The sequence below is a fragment of the Chelonoidis abingdonii genome, chromosome 3 (genome assembly GCF_003597395.2).
Source record: "Chelonoidis abingdonii isolate Lonesome George chromosome 3, CheloAbing_2.0, whole genome shotgun sequence".
Classification (NCBI taxonomy): Eukaryota; Metazoa; Chordata; order Testudines; family Testudinidae; genus Chelonoidis; species Chelonoidis abingdonii.
This window is the reverse complement of record NC_133771.1, coordinates 64,829,181-64,843,643: the sequence shown is the minus strand read 5'-3', so window position 1 is coordinate 64,843,643 and position 14,463 is coordinate 64,829,181. Positions and strand designations below refer to the sequence as shown.

Here is a 14,463-nt window from a genome sequence, read left to right as displayed (position 1 = left end):
GAACTGACAAACTTGCAGCTTGTCTATGTCACGGACTGGATGCTTTCAATGTGCTATATGAGTACTTTGAAGTCCTGTTTAAACTGGGTTCAGTGTACGTCAATGAAGTTCTCAGATATACAGCAGTTTATCCTCAAGACTTGTACCAAAACTTTCTTGACAAACTCTTTCAGTGTCAGTTCTCTGCACAAAATGAAACAAGTTACCATATGCACTGCATCAGCTGCTACTGCACAGTTGTCTGATGTCTATATTTTCTAATGTTGACACTGGCCTATGAATTTTTCTCAACCTATCCATGACTAAATGTGAAGGAGAGCAGTCATTTTCAAAGATGGATAGTATAAAAAAAGAACCAAGATCCACAGTGCAGCAAAATAGTTTGAATACTTTTGAGTGAACAGTGTTGGTCCAAGAAATGAACTTTGCCAACCTAATCACTGATTTTAGTTTGCTTAAATCTCAGAAAAAAAAACAGCTGCAAACAAAGGTATGAATTGTTTTGTATAGCTTTTACATTGAGAGAAATGCCTATAGCAATGGTATTTCTTTTTTTCACCTATCAGACACACCATTCACTATGTTACGTTATTAATTATAGTGTGTTTGTTACTGTATTTCAGTTATTTGTGTTTACAATGCATTGCTTTACCTCTGTGGCTATTTTTTTGCTGTTATGTCTTTATCAAAACAAAAATTACTATCTTAGAAATTAGTCTTCAAAGCTTGAAAAATAAGCCTGATTATAATTTGGGTTGTTTATTGAACACAGTGTCAGTATGAAATACTACATTTTTATGAAATATCAGAGAATTAGAATAGTGTGTATCAGGTCTCTAGAGATAGTTGTTTTGATATCAATGCCTATTTTTGCTTTTTTGTAAATTGTTTTGGAAAAGAATTGGTAAGACAAAATCTGTGCAAAGTTGGGTAGTAATTCTACATGATCTTGCTCTAGTGAATATTGTTAGATCTGAATTCCACTATATTTGGCTGCAGCAGTAGTCTGTACATGAAACCAAATTGCTCTATTTCTGCTTCCTCTGTAGTGAACTAGTTATCTGTTTTCTCTGTCAGTCCTTGCATGGAATTGCTAAAGTGTTTAGTATTTAAACTGACATGCGATACTGAGCAGGCAGTACTTCTGAGGAAACCTATTCACTGTAAATATTATTGCTACCTAAACCTAATTCTTAATATCGGCTATGGTGCATGTTTTATTCTCTTATTCTGTTAATTCCTTAAATAACAACATGTTTTTCATCATATCAGGAAAGTTCAAAGTTTTGGGGATTTTTTGATTGTTTTTTCAGGGGGTAACTTAGAATATGTGCCCAAGGCCATGAGAGTTCTTAATCCAGCCCTGAGCCCTGATCTTACTCACCTTTATCTAATGAGCTAGATCTTCTACGATGCCAGAGCTAGAGCAGGGATTGGCAACATTTGGCACACAGCCCATCGGGAAATCCACTAGCAGGCTGGGATGGTTTATTTACCTGCAGCGTCCACAAGTTTGGCCAATTGCAGCTCCCAGCACATCCCTCGGCCTGTGCCGCTTCCCGGAGCCCCCATTGGCCTGGAACGGCGAACCGTGGCCAGTGGAAGCTGCGATCAGCTGAACCTGCAGACGCTGCAGGTAAACAAACCGTCCCAGCCCGCCAACGGATTCCCTGATGGGCCATGTGCCAAAGGTTGCCAATCCCTGGGCTAGGGTAATTGTCAAACTTTGTTGGGTGACTGGAAAGAATTTTTCCCATATGGCAAAATTAGCAAACTGCTATGCAGGGTTTTTCACCTTCCATTCAGCATATCTGAGGTCTGGATTTGGACGAGGTAAATTACATCATCACAACTTTAGCGGGCTCCATTGTCCATTGTGGTTGGTGGGTTAAAAAATCGTCAAATGTGAATCCCCTTTAACCCAGTGGGCTGCATGGGCATGAGCTCAGAGCAATTTGTTGCATGATGATGGGGTGTGTCTTGTTCAGTGTATTGCTCCCCTTTTCTCCGTTCTTCTATCTTCTTCACAGAGGAAGGGAGCAGGATAGACTCTGACTTCCAGAGCAGGCCTGAGCATGTAAAGAGGGTATTGCCCTCACTTGTGCCTGTCGAGTTTGTACAACCAGGCACCATTGGTACTCAGTTGAAATCCACACTGGAACAGCCCAGTTAAGTAGTACTGGGGAATGGTGTCCATTGGTGTAAAGTTGTGGCCTCTGCATTTAACCATATCGTGGTGTATGTGCCTCCTTGTTTCTGTGTCCATGTCAAATTGTGGTCTGTTTGCATACAGGACTCTCAGTAGCAATCTCTATAGAAGAGTCTAAGGTAAAAAAGAAGTACATGAGAGATAGTAAACTGCTTTCTCTTTAGAGATGGCTGAATTGTACAATATGGTAGCCTTTATAAAATAGTATATTGAACCTATGTTCAGAAGTTACAAAAAACTACATCCTTGGTTGGAGTAAAATCCAAAGAAGTCTAATGCCCTGATGTTGCCAGATGTTTAATAGTTAAATCATAACTGACTTCTCCTAACCTATGATTCCACTCCTGCTGTACGTAACCCAGAATTCAGGGCATTTTTGCAGAAATGGAATAGAAACTGCCAAAATTCTAGTCATATCTTCCATTTCTTCCTCACAGCACATTGATGTAGTTAACTTTAATTTCATTCAATTATTTCTTTAAGAATCATTAGGATCTTTGTTCCTATATTGCAGATAGCTGGTGCTTTATGGTGGTACTTTGTCTCAAAAGGAATTGAGTACTTGGACACAATATTTTTCATCCTGAGGAAGAAATTTAATCAAATCAGTTTCCTTCATGTCTATCACCATTTCACTATGTTCACCTTGTGGTGGATTGGTATCAAGTGGGTTCCAGGAGGACAAGGTGAGTGAACTGTCTTTTTTTCTCTTCAGGCAATATAGACATAAGAATGAGAATCAGCCTATTTGGAATTAATAAAGAAACCTGTATTTCATGGAGTTAACTGAATACTATATAATAAGTCTATTCAAACAGCATCGGATCATAGCAGTTACATAGTGTAACTTCCTTCTGTGTGAAATAAGGGGGAGGAAGAGAGAACCAAGCTGCAGTTTTATGAATTGCAAAACACTTTACTCACAAGTATCAAATGCAAGACTGAGATTCCATTTTTACAAATTCCCTCTTTAAAAAAATTGTCACCTTGCTATGTGGAGCAGGCAGATAAATTTGTCTCTCTCACCAGAAGTTGGTCCAATAAAAGATAAAACCTCACCCACCTTGTCTCTCTAATATCCTGGGACCGACACAGCTACAACAACCCTACCTAATCTAACATTTTGCAGCTCCAGAGAACTAGGAATCAGAACTATGGGCCAGTTTCTTTGCTGTTACTCCAGTCTAAATCCATTGAAGTTAATGGAGCTATTCTGAATTTTTACTAGAGTAGAAGTTGGCCCTATATCTGAGTTTGGAGTTTGTTTTGTTTTATAACAAATCAAGTATCAAATTCTGAGTTATTCATTTGAAGGTTAGCAATAAACCCTTGTCAACCAGTTGTCGAAGCTTTATAATTATGCAAATCTATAATTAACGTTCTTTTCATTTCTGTTCCTATAAATTTCACATCAAGGAAATCTTACTTCCATTGTTTTCCCCACACCCTTCTTTTCCTGCATTGTTCCCCTGTGTCATGGCTTGCTTTGCCTTGTCTCTCTCAAATTCTACTGAGGCAGAAGTTGGAAGAAAATGTCCCATTCTGTTTGTAAAGGGCTGTAAAAATAACTAATAAAAATAATTTGCAATTATAATCCATGTAATCCAGACTAAAATTAATCCTTTGTTAAAATATTCATATACTGTATTAAAATGTATATTGTGGATTTTTTTACACACTCATGCACTATATTTACATTTGAATATAAAATGTGAGGTTATATAAATATTTCGGCCCATGAGGTTAAATCCCCAGTCCAGCCTTAGGGTGAGAGGAATCCTGGGTTCACTGCATTTTCAGTCATTGCTGTTCACTGTACTCATTACATGAGGTTTGTAGCCATTGAATATGTGCAGTTTGTAGTCCCAACTACCATTTTCCAGTGAACTCCTTACCTTTTAGCCCCTTATAGTTTGATCTTGTAAGTTGCTGAGTGCCCTCAACTCCCATAAACCTAGAGGCCATTTCAAAGCTCAGCTCAACTCTGTGGTCCAGTTTTTCAGTCTATACAATTCCTGGTTCCAAGAGAAGAAATGCAGCAGGTCTGTGTTGTGGCCCTTCTGCAGCAACAGAGGCTTGGCATGGGGTCAGGATTTCACCCAATATAAACTAGGATACGTGTCAAGTTGTTACAGATTTTTTTGTGTATATCTGTTCCACTGTGTTCTAGCAGAAGACATATTGCCTACATACCAGCGGGTCTAAATTTTCTATCAGAGTGCCAATTCACAATAATTCATAACGACAACGAATAGTCATGGAAAGAGTGAGAATGATTCTATAGCCTGGTGGTTAGGCCACTCCCCTATGATGTAGGAGACCCAAGTGCAAGTCCCTGCTCCCGCTAACTGTTCATTTCTCCAAAGTAGTACACCTTTAACAGGAGAGATTGAGTAAGACTCATGCCATTATATCAGGACACTCTCTTGAGAGATGGGAGAACTAAGTTCTAATTCTTTCTGCTTATTAGCCAGACAGGAATTGAAGTAGGATCTCCTACATTCTGAGGGAGCAGCCTAACCACTAGGCTACAAGGGAGGTTAACTGCTTTGTCTCCACCCCACTTGCTCTTCCTCAAGACCTGCAAGAGGTCATTCACCAGTACCAGCAACTGCAAAGGTGACACTGAAGAAGTGGCAGGCATGGATATGCACAGCAAACAGGGAGCGGGCTCAAGCATGTTATTTAATGTTGCTTTGGGACCCACCCAAAAGACTTTTCCAAGCATCAGCAGGGGGGCAGTAAAAATGTTATAAGTGTGTGAGAAAGTGTTTCAAAAGTAAAAACTCTTTTACATGCTATATTTTGAATGAATCAATTTTTGAAAATTCAAGTTGACAAGTGTCTCTTTAAGGTTGAGGATTTTCAAATGAAACTACAGGGAAATCCTACAGTCCATGTTGCCAAAAAAAAAGTATTACTCTCTTGTAAGGGGTATCCTACCCTGCAGAGGAAATTACCATGAGTTCTGGCAAGAAAAGACACCCTCTCCTGCATGACAGTAATCCTTTAGGCAATGTTAGCTGTGTAGCAATGTGTGATTTGCTGTTTGGAATCCTAGGCCATCACTACTTTTGCAAATGTATAGTATCTATTAAAACATGCATGTATTTATTAATGTAGTGCAAGCATTAATTTTTTTAAAAGATTGAAGTATATTTACTATCTAAATAATACTTTTCATAGAATCACAGAACTGGAAGAGACCTTGAGAGGTCATCTAGGCTAGTCCCCTGTAATCAACGCAGGACTAAGTATTATCTAGACCATCCCTGACAGATGTTTGTCCAACTTGCTCTTAAAAATCCCCAATGGTGGAGATTCACAACCTCCCTAGGCAATTTATTCCAATGCTTAATGACTCTGACAGTTAGGAAGTTTTTCCTAATGTCCAACCTAAACTGCCCTTGCTGCAATTTAAGCCCATTACTTCTTGTCCTATCCTCAGAGGTTATGAACAATTTTTCTCCCTCCTCCTTGTAACAATCTTTTATGTACTTGAAAACTGTTATCATGTCCCCTCTCAGTCTTCTCTTCTCCAGACTAAATAAACCCAATTTTTTCAGTCTTCCCTCATAGGTCATGTTTTCTAGACCTTTAATCGTTTTTGTTGGCTCTTCTCTGGACTTTCTCCAATTTGTCCACATCTTTCCTGAAATGTGGCACCCAAAACTGGACACAATACTCCAGTTGAGGCCTAATCAGCATGGAGTAGAGCAGAAGAATTACTTCTCGTGTCTTATTTACAATAGTCCTGCTAATACATCCCAGAATGATGTTTGCTTTTTTTGCAACAGCGTTACACTGTTAACTCATATTTAGCTTGTGATCCACTGTGACACCCAGATCCCTTTCCGCAGTACTCCTTCCTAGGCAGTCATTTCCCATTTTGTATGTGTGCAACTGATTGTTCTTTCCTAAGTGGAGTACTTTGTATTTGTCCTTTATTGAATTTCATCCTGTTTAGTTCAGACCATTTCTCCAGTTTGTCCAGATCATTTTGAATTTTAATCCTATCCTCCAAAGCACTTGCAACCCCTCTCAGCTTGGTATCGTCTGCAAACTTTGTAAGTGTACTCTCTATGCCAGTATTTAAATCATTGATGAAGATACTGAACAGAATCAGACCCAGAACTGATCCCTGCAGAACCCCACTCATTATGCCCTTCCAGCATGACTGTGAACCACTGACAACTACTCTCTGGGAACAGTTTTCCAACTAGTTTTGCCACTACCTTATAGTAGCTCCATCTAGGTTGTATTTGTTTATGAGAAGGTCATGCGAGACAGTATCAAAAGCCTGACTAAAGTCAAGATATTCCACATCTACCGCTCCCCCCCATCCACAAGGCTTGTTACCCTGTCAAAGAAAGCTATTAGGTCGGTTTGACACGACTTATTCTTGACAAATCCATGTTGACTGTTATTTATCACCTTATTATCATCTAAATTTTTGCAAATTGATTGCTTAATTATTTGCTCTGTTATCTTTCTGGGTACAGAAGTTAAGTTGACTGGTCTGTAATTCCCCGGGTTGTCCTTATTTCTCTCTTTATAGATGGGGACTATATTTGCCCCTTTCCAGTCTTCTGGAATCTCTCCAGTCTTCCATGACTTTTCAAAGATAATTGCTAATGGCTCAGATGTCTCCTCAGTCAGCTCCTTGAGTATTCTAGGATGCATTTTATCAGGCCCTGGTGATTTGAAGACATCTAACTCGTCTAAGTAATGTTTGACTTGCTCTCTCGCTATTTTAGACTCTGATCCTACCTCATTTTCACTGGCATTCATTATGTTAGATGTCCAATCGCCACCAACCTTCTTGGTGAAAACCGAAACGAAGTTATTAAGCACTCTGCCATTTCCACATTTTCTGTTGTTGTCTTTCCTCCCTCATTGAGTAACGAGCCTGCTCTGTTCTTGGTCTTCCTCTTGCTTCTAATATATTTGTAGAATGTTTTCTTTTCTTTTTCTTTTATGTCCCTAGTTAGTTTGATCTCGTTTTGTGCTTTGGCTTTTCAAATTTTGTCCCTACATACTCATTATTTGTTTATATTCATTCTTTGTAATTTGACTGAGTTTCCACTTTTTGTAAAACTCTTTTTTGAGTTTTAGATCTTCTAGTTAAGCCAGGGTGGTTTCTTGCCATACTTCTGATCTTTCCTATGGAGTAGGATAGTTTGCTCTTGTGCCCTTAATAGTGTCTTCAATTGTTTTTCCCCTTAGATTTGCTTCCCATGGGATTTTACCTGTCAACTCCCTGAGTTTGCTAAAGTCTGCCTTCTTGAAATCCATTGTCTTTATTGTGCCGTTCTCCCTTCTACCATTCCTTAGAATCATGAACTCTACCATTTCATGATCACTTTCAAATTCTCAACTAGTTCCTCCCTATTTGTCAAAATCAAATTGAGAACAGCCTCTCCTGCTGTTGCATCCTATCAAACAGTGCTTTCTACTGAAAAGTTTTCAGGCCAAGATTTTCAAGAGCGAGTGTCTAAAGTTTGACATTCAAGTTCATATTTTAAGGGCTTGTCTACACATGTTCCTAATGAACTCCATATTTGCGGTGCTACTTCTGGTTAGGTTAACCCACAAGAACAAAGCACTCTTATTCTGAAATAAGAGTGTCCACACATGGAGTTACTTGGGAAAAACACCATCGATACTTAACTCCTTAGACACCTGTGTAAGTGGTTCTGGTTTTCAGGAGACTATAATTCATTGATGTTAATGGATGTTGCTGGGTGCTCAGTTGTTTTGAAAATCATTCTATGTATTTGGGTGCCTAATTTTAGGCATCCATAGATGGCAGTATTAGCCTAAATGTAAAAAATTATTAAATGTTAAGGGCAATCCTGAAATATCAGTACTATTATTTTAACATTCTTTTTTTTTTTAACAATAGATTGTTAAAAGTGGTGTATTGCATGTTGCAAACACCCATATAACTTTGCTCATGTGAGTAATCCTATTGAAGTCAGTGGGACTACTCACATGACCAAATTACTTAATTTTGATACATGTTTATAGGCTCAAGCCTACATAGTCAAACCTGTCTAACGGACAAAAGATGTGGATTTCATCTTAAGTTCTGTTTTTATGCATCTTACTATTTAGTGCTGACAATACATACAAGATTGTAAGTACAAAATGTGCCAATTTTATTTTTACTGTGCAATACAAAAAAAAATAAAGAACTTTTTGGTTTTCATGTTTAAAAATAACACTATATGGATTTTTTTTATATCTGGACAGCTTTTTTTGGAGCCCAAATGAATTCTTTTATTCATGTTGTTATGTACATGTACTATGGATTAGCTGCCTGTGGCCCTAAATTGCAGAAATATCTGTGGTGGAAACGATACTTAACCATATTACAATTGGTAAGTAAAATCTCTCTCTAAATTTGGTGTGTGTGTGTGTGTGTGTGTGTGTGTGTGTGTGTGTGTGTGTGTGTGTGTGTGTGTGTGTGTGTGTGTGTGTGTGTGTGTGTGTGTGTCAAATGAAACATGTACCAGCCAAGCACAAGGCTGGATGGCTGTCATTTATTCACAGATCAAGTCAGAAGCTGATGTATTTTTAGAAGTGCAATGGACTTTTGAAATAATTACACATAAAATTGCTCTTTGATTATTCTTTAAAACAGTCAAAATATGCAATTAGCCAATAATAGTACTTAAATTGTTGTTTTGCTTTTGCAAAATAATCGAATCTATATCAGTTTGGTTATAGCAGCATGACAGAAATAATGAACACCTGATTACCAAAAGGCAGTTATACTGTGAAACTATTCTACACCCTTAACATAATCATTTATTTCAAAGGAAAAGACAATCACTGTAAAGTTTGATATTTAATATTATTATTTACACAGCAGCACCTGCTAGTGCAGATGGTAGTTAAGGGTCTGATGATCTTTCCATTAGTTCTTTTTACATTTTTAAATGAATGTTAATGTTAGTGAAACAGGATTGGAGATTGAAGCATGTGTTTCAAACCTCAGAGCAGGTGCAACACACAAAGTGATGACCATTTCCTAATGGTGCCCTATTGAGCTATTTCAGCTCTGAATTACCAGGGATCTCCTCTAAGGGGAGAAAGCCTCCGGGTCTATTCATTTCCTAGGTTCTCAGACTGTCAGCAAGAATGTCCTTTGGTTCCAGCTGTGAATTATGGGTTTTGTGTTGTGTGAACAAAAATCCATAATGTGCTAGACTGAGTCCGCTTACTCTTTCCACATAAACTACCAAACAGCAGCCAAGAGGTAATTACTTGCAATCACTGTTGGACTGTGGCATATAATGCGGTAAGAGATAAGCAGTCACTCCCGTTTTCATTTTTTAATGTCACAGATCAAAGATTTTTCTTAGATAATTTCTTCTTTGCCCAAACTTTGTCTTTTCCCTTGTACGTGATGATAGCACGTATTGTATTAAATTATGATCTACATGCTGTGTTTTATATAATAAATCTTTAAAAATATATAGACTGAAAGTTATATATTGTACTCTACTTTTTACAGTAAGTACCCGTGCACCAATCCATGTTCATATTTATTTTAATCATGGGGCCTCAGAACAGAATGGTAATTCTGTATTCCTTATCAGCTTCAAAATGTAGGTTTGAGTTAACTGGCAGATGTAAAATTTTAAAGGCTTTTTCCTGTTGATTTTATAGGCCTTATCTATGCACAAACTTGCACCAAAATAAGTGAATCAGTTTTAATACACACCTTTTGTTAATTCAGTGCAAGTCTATGTGTGGACACTCTTAATTCCGTCAGAATAGGATATTTGTGTTCTGAAAGATGTGTCCGCAAGCAGACTTGCTTTGAATTAACAGACAATGTAAATTAAGACTCATTTAATTAGTTATTTTGGAGTGAGGTTTAGAGCAGCCCTTAGCCAGGCCTTTACAATAGTTGTCTCTGTCTGGTAAATTAAAATAGTGGTTGGAGCTGAGGGAAAGGAAGAGCTTTTTAAAATAATTGTATTAAATTTAAAAAGAATTATTTGTAAGCATTGAAGGCTTGACCTTCCTCAGCAGTAGAGGGAGAGAATAACGGGGAGTGGAGCCATCTTTGGCAACAGGGTTTGGAGGGTATCAGAAGTTGAGGTGCCCATGTTTATAATCAGCATATGCATACATTGTTTTGTGACCAGAGTACTGGTTCCTAGAGTACTGAGACTTGTATAGCTGCTGTGCAGCTTTCCATGATCTCTGACAGATACTGTAAAAGAACAGCTGTCTAATCTCTAGGAATTCCTTATAAAACTTAAAATGCCGTGAATGTAAATGTTTTACTACGGTTTGTATTTGTTAGTGTAGAGAAATATTGCACTTATATATTAATTATGTAAACCAGGAATTGTGTTTCACAACAGACAGTTTTTTCTTTATAATTAATATGTTATTATACTTTCAATAAAAGTTGGTATAGTCAAACCGAACGTGGCATCAAATGGTTTATTATGCAATATTTTCTATTTTTCAGATTCAGTTCCATGTGACTCTTGGCCACACAGCCATGTCTATTTATATCGACTGTCCCTTCCCTAAATGGATGCACTGGGGTTTAATGATCTATGCTGTCACCTTTATTTTCTTGTTTGGTAACTTCTACTATCGGACATATAAAATACCCAAGGAACCCATTAAGAATGGCAAAATAGTGAATGGTGCTGTTGCAAACGGTGTAAGCAAACTAGAAAACAATCTAGTGGTGGAAAATGGAACAAAGCAGAAAAAGAGAAAAGCAAAAGGAGAGTAACTTATCCAAGCCTTAACCATTGCTGGCAGTGGGGAACCTCCAGTTTGGTTTAAAAAGAAAAAGATAAAAAAAAGAAACGTAATGTACCAATTAACCCTTAGGTTACTGAAGAGCTAGAACACAGATATTTTCATTGTTTATGAAGATTGTTTTAACAAAAATATTTCAAGTTAAATTTCCATTATAATTATGTAATTATCAAGCATTTGATGATCTGTGTGTAAACTTTTAGACCGCGGGTGCTGATGAATGTGAGAAAGAATTGCAGTAAATAACATGTTTTAGCAGTCCAAAGGTTAATATTACCAGTGATCCAGTGGTTTGTTGAAGCCCACATTTCTGTGTGGAAAAAGGCAGCTTTTGAATATTTCTGTTTCTGCCAGAAATTTATTAAATTCCAAATTATGATGATGTATGCTTTTATCTGAAAATACAAGCTCTCATTATTAATTAGAGAGATCTCAAGACACAGTTATGTTCACAGTTATGAACAGAGTTTGTTGACCTATCAGATTCTCTTTGTTTTGATTTAGTGTCTGCTACAATTTTTCTTCTATTGTGGAAATATACCTACTTCTTAATCTGCTGAAAAGAACATTTAACATTAAATAACTTTAATTTCTGAAATATGGAGTCTTCTAATATAAATGTCAGTTAATGCTAATTGGAGAAAGAAATTGCTTTCCTGAAAAAATACATTTTCACCTGTTTTGTAGAATTATCATCTGTCTCTTTCAGTGCAAGCTTGGAATGGTATTTTGAATGTGGTTAAATGGGGAGAAAACTTTAAAAAATATATTTATATGAAACAAAGTACATCTCATAGCCTAAAATAATCCATCTGATGTAAGGTTATTCTGCCTTGTCCCCCACCTGCATTAAACCCATGGTGCTAACTCTTATAACACTCAAAATGATCGTATGGTGTTATGGTGAGGGGGAACATACTGTAGAACTTAATCCTTCTTTTGCAAATGCTACGTGCATTCGATGCCAGTCATGTTTAAATAGAAAACAGGCACACTTCATCAGGAGAGAGAATCTGCAGTTAAAGTATGTCTTTACAGCAAATACATTGTGAGTATATTCTGGAAATATCTACCCATATGTTGGTCTTGCATCTTAGTATTTTGATGATTGTAGACTACATATCTGGTATTGTTTGCAGGCCACCGCCTAATGCAAATGATAGAGGTAGATTGGCTGGCATTCCAAGTTCTGGGGTTGCTCTGCCTATCATTCCTTAGTCAAAACAGTTATAAGAAGACAGTCTTTTTATATAGCACTTCACAAAGATTAATCTTTCCTTCTGTGAGGAAAGCATGGCAGTATTTCTTATTCCTTTTCTGTTTAGATGGATACTGAGGCATGGAGAATTGTCACTTGTTCCAGCTCACAATGAATATGATGCTGAACTGGGACTAGAACGTAGGTCTCTTAACTCCTAGTTCTCTGTTTAGACTCCAAGAGCTGTCCTGCTGGTTCCCAGATACATTTCTGACATTTGTGGTTAAAAACAGGTGTATCGCTAGTCAGCTCTCTTACACTGGGGAAATGGTACAGTTTTTAAAGTAAAGAATTTATAAAAAGTTCTATCTGTAGAAGTTAAAATATCCAACACAATTTAAAATTTTCAACTGTTATCCATCCACCATATAATAAAGAATAGGCAAACAAAACCAACAGCTTTTCTGTTACTATGTTTCTATCCTTCCCCATTGTAGGGGACCGCAGAAGACTGTGTTACGGCCTAGCTAGGGTGTTTACGCTTTCTCGGCGAGAGGTTATTGTAAGACACAGCCGCCACTATAAAGGTTATTGTAGGTTACAGCATGCTAGCATAACCTGCTAGTAAGAACCGCTTTGTACGGCCTAAGGCCAGGAGTCTGTGGAAAGTCTCTGGCCTTAAGCCAAGGGGCGGGCAGACCCGTAGAAAGCCCCTATTTGCTTATGTATGAACTGTTTTTGCCCCCTATATATATAGCTGCATGGCTTCGATCCCGCCTTTGGACTCCATACCAGGCCAAACTTCGGTGCACTGGGTTCCCCGCCTCCGTGACAGCAACACCCGGAGTCCCCGTTGCGGGTGTGTCACTTTACCTTCATTAAAGCCAAATAACTCACAGTGTGTGTGGGCCTCGTCCTTGCAGAGCACTCTGGGTAGGCCTGTAGCCTCCCAAGAACCTAACACCCATTTTACCGAAACCTCTCTCTGTATCCAAATACCAAGATAGAAATGCAAGGAAGAGAACTTGAGGACATAGCCTGTAGTACTGGAAATGGGTTAAATTGGAAGTCAATTCTTCAGTAGTAAGCCCTCTTCCTGCCCCCAAGCAGAATACATGACAGGGTACTGGATGGCTAGAGCATAGAAGCTTTATTGCACTGGAACTGCATTAATTATCCTATTAGCTTAGTCTTGATGCTTTCCAAAAAAACTCTGGATTTGTACAAATGTATATTTCTGTGTAACAATAGTCATAAAGCATGTGGGAGAGGAAAAGGGTCAAAGTCTTTCTCAAACAAATCTGCATGTATTCTCCCTACTTCTAGTAAACTAGCATTTTGGCTTGGATGTTTTTATTTCCTTTCTTTTTAAGCCAAATTAAATAAAGTGATGCAACATGTAACATCTTCTGGCTCCTAAAGAGCCTCTTGAGAAATGTTCTGGTACTGGTTCTGCCACATCTTTGAAATAAAAATTTCATCTTGCATGTTGACCAGTATTTGGGAGCCAAATTCCCATTTACTGTATGCATCAAAAATGCACTTAGGAAAACAGCTGAAGCCTATGGCAGGAAGTTAGGCAAATCTTGCATTGGAATTTTGGGTCTAGGACATTGGAATTCTGGGTCAGCTGATGCTTGTAAAAGGAGAGCTTGCTAGAGGTAAAACTACATTCTGGGTGAATCCAGGTGCAGGCACAGCTCTCGTGTCACTTGGGCTCACAGGCAAAGCCAGTTATAGAGATGTTTCCTGGCACACTCCTATATAGAGAGTTTACCAACACTGTCACTGAGGTAGCATTGAGCTCGCAGCATCCATCCTCTGCTACAAGGTTTTCCTTGATCCAGTTCTTGTCTATTGATGTCCGTATAATTCAGTCCGGCTTTGAGCCTGAGTATGATGTCTCTTACTGGTGAAGTGTTCTGAAGTTTGATGAATGGCATAGCACATCTGTGAGTGGAATACTTGTACTTTCTTTCTATTCCTTCCTGTGTCTGAGAAGCCAGAGCTGCAGAACACAGCTAAAGTTGACAGCTTGCAGTTCATCCTCTTTCCTCAGGTTTGAGGCAGTTATGCACATGTATGCACTGCTAAAAACTCACTGTCTTGCCCATTCTGTGCCTTGCCTGATTGTCCATGGCACCTCAGAATTTGGCTCCAGATGTAGACAAAGTAGAGTGCATGTGAAAATACGTGTACATATACACAAAATTAAAACTACAGTGCTAAAAATGTGTATAATGAATTATTTTTTTTG

At 38.1% G+C, this 14,463-nt stretch overlaps 1 protein-coding gene across 1 annotated transcript in view; it reads left to right on the top strand.

Annotated features, from left to right (window-relative positions):
* Positions 1-12,073, top strand: part of ELOVL4 (ELOVL fatty acid elongase 4) — a 62,317-nt gene extending 50,244 nt beyond the window's left edge. The window contains exons 4-6 of the mRNA XM_032774989.2: positions 2,724-2,895; positions 8,465-8,592; positions 10,704-12,073. Coding sequence (XP_032630880.1) covers positions 2,724-2,895; positions 8,465-8,592; positions 10,704-10,979 — 576 coding nt within the window. The 3' untranslated portion in view covers positions 10,980-12,073. The remainder of the gene's footprint in view (positions 1-2,723; positions 2,896-8,464; positions 8,593-10,703) is intronic.
* The last annotated feature ends 2,390 nt before the right edge of the window (positions 12,074-14,463 follow it).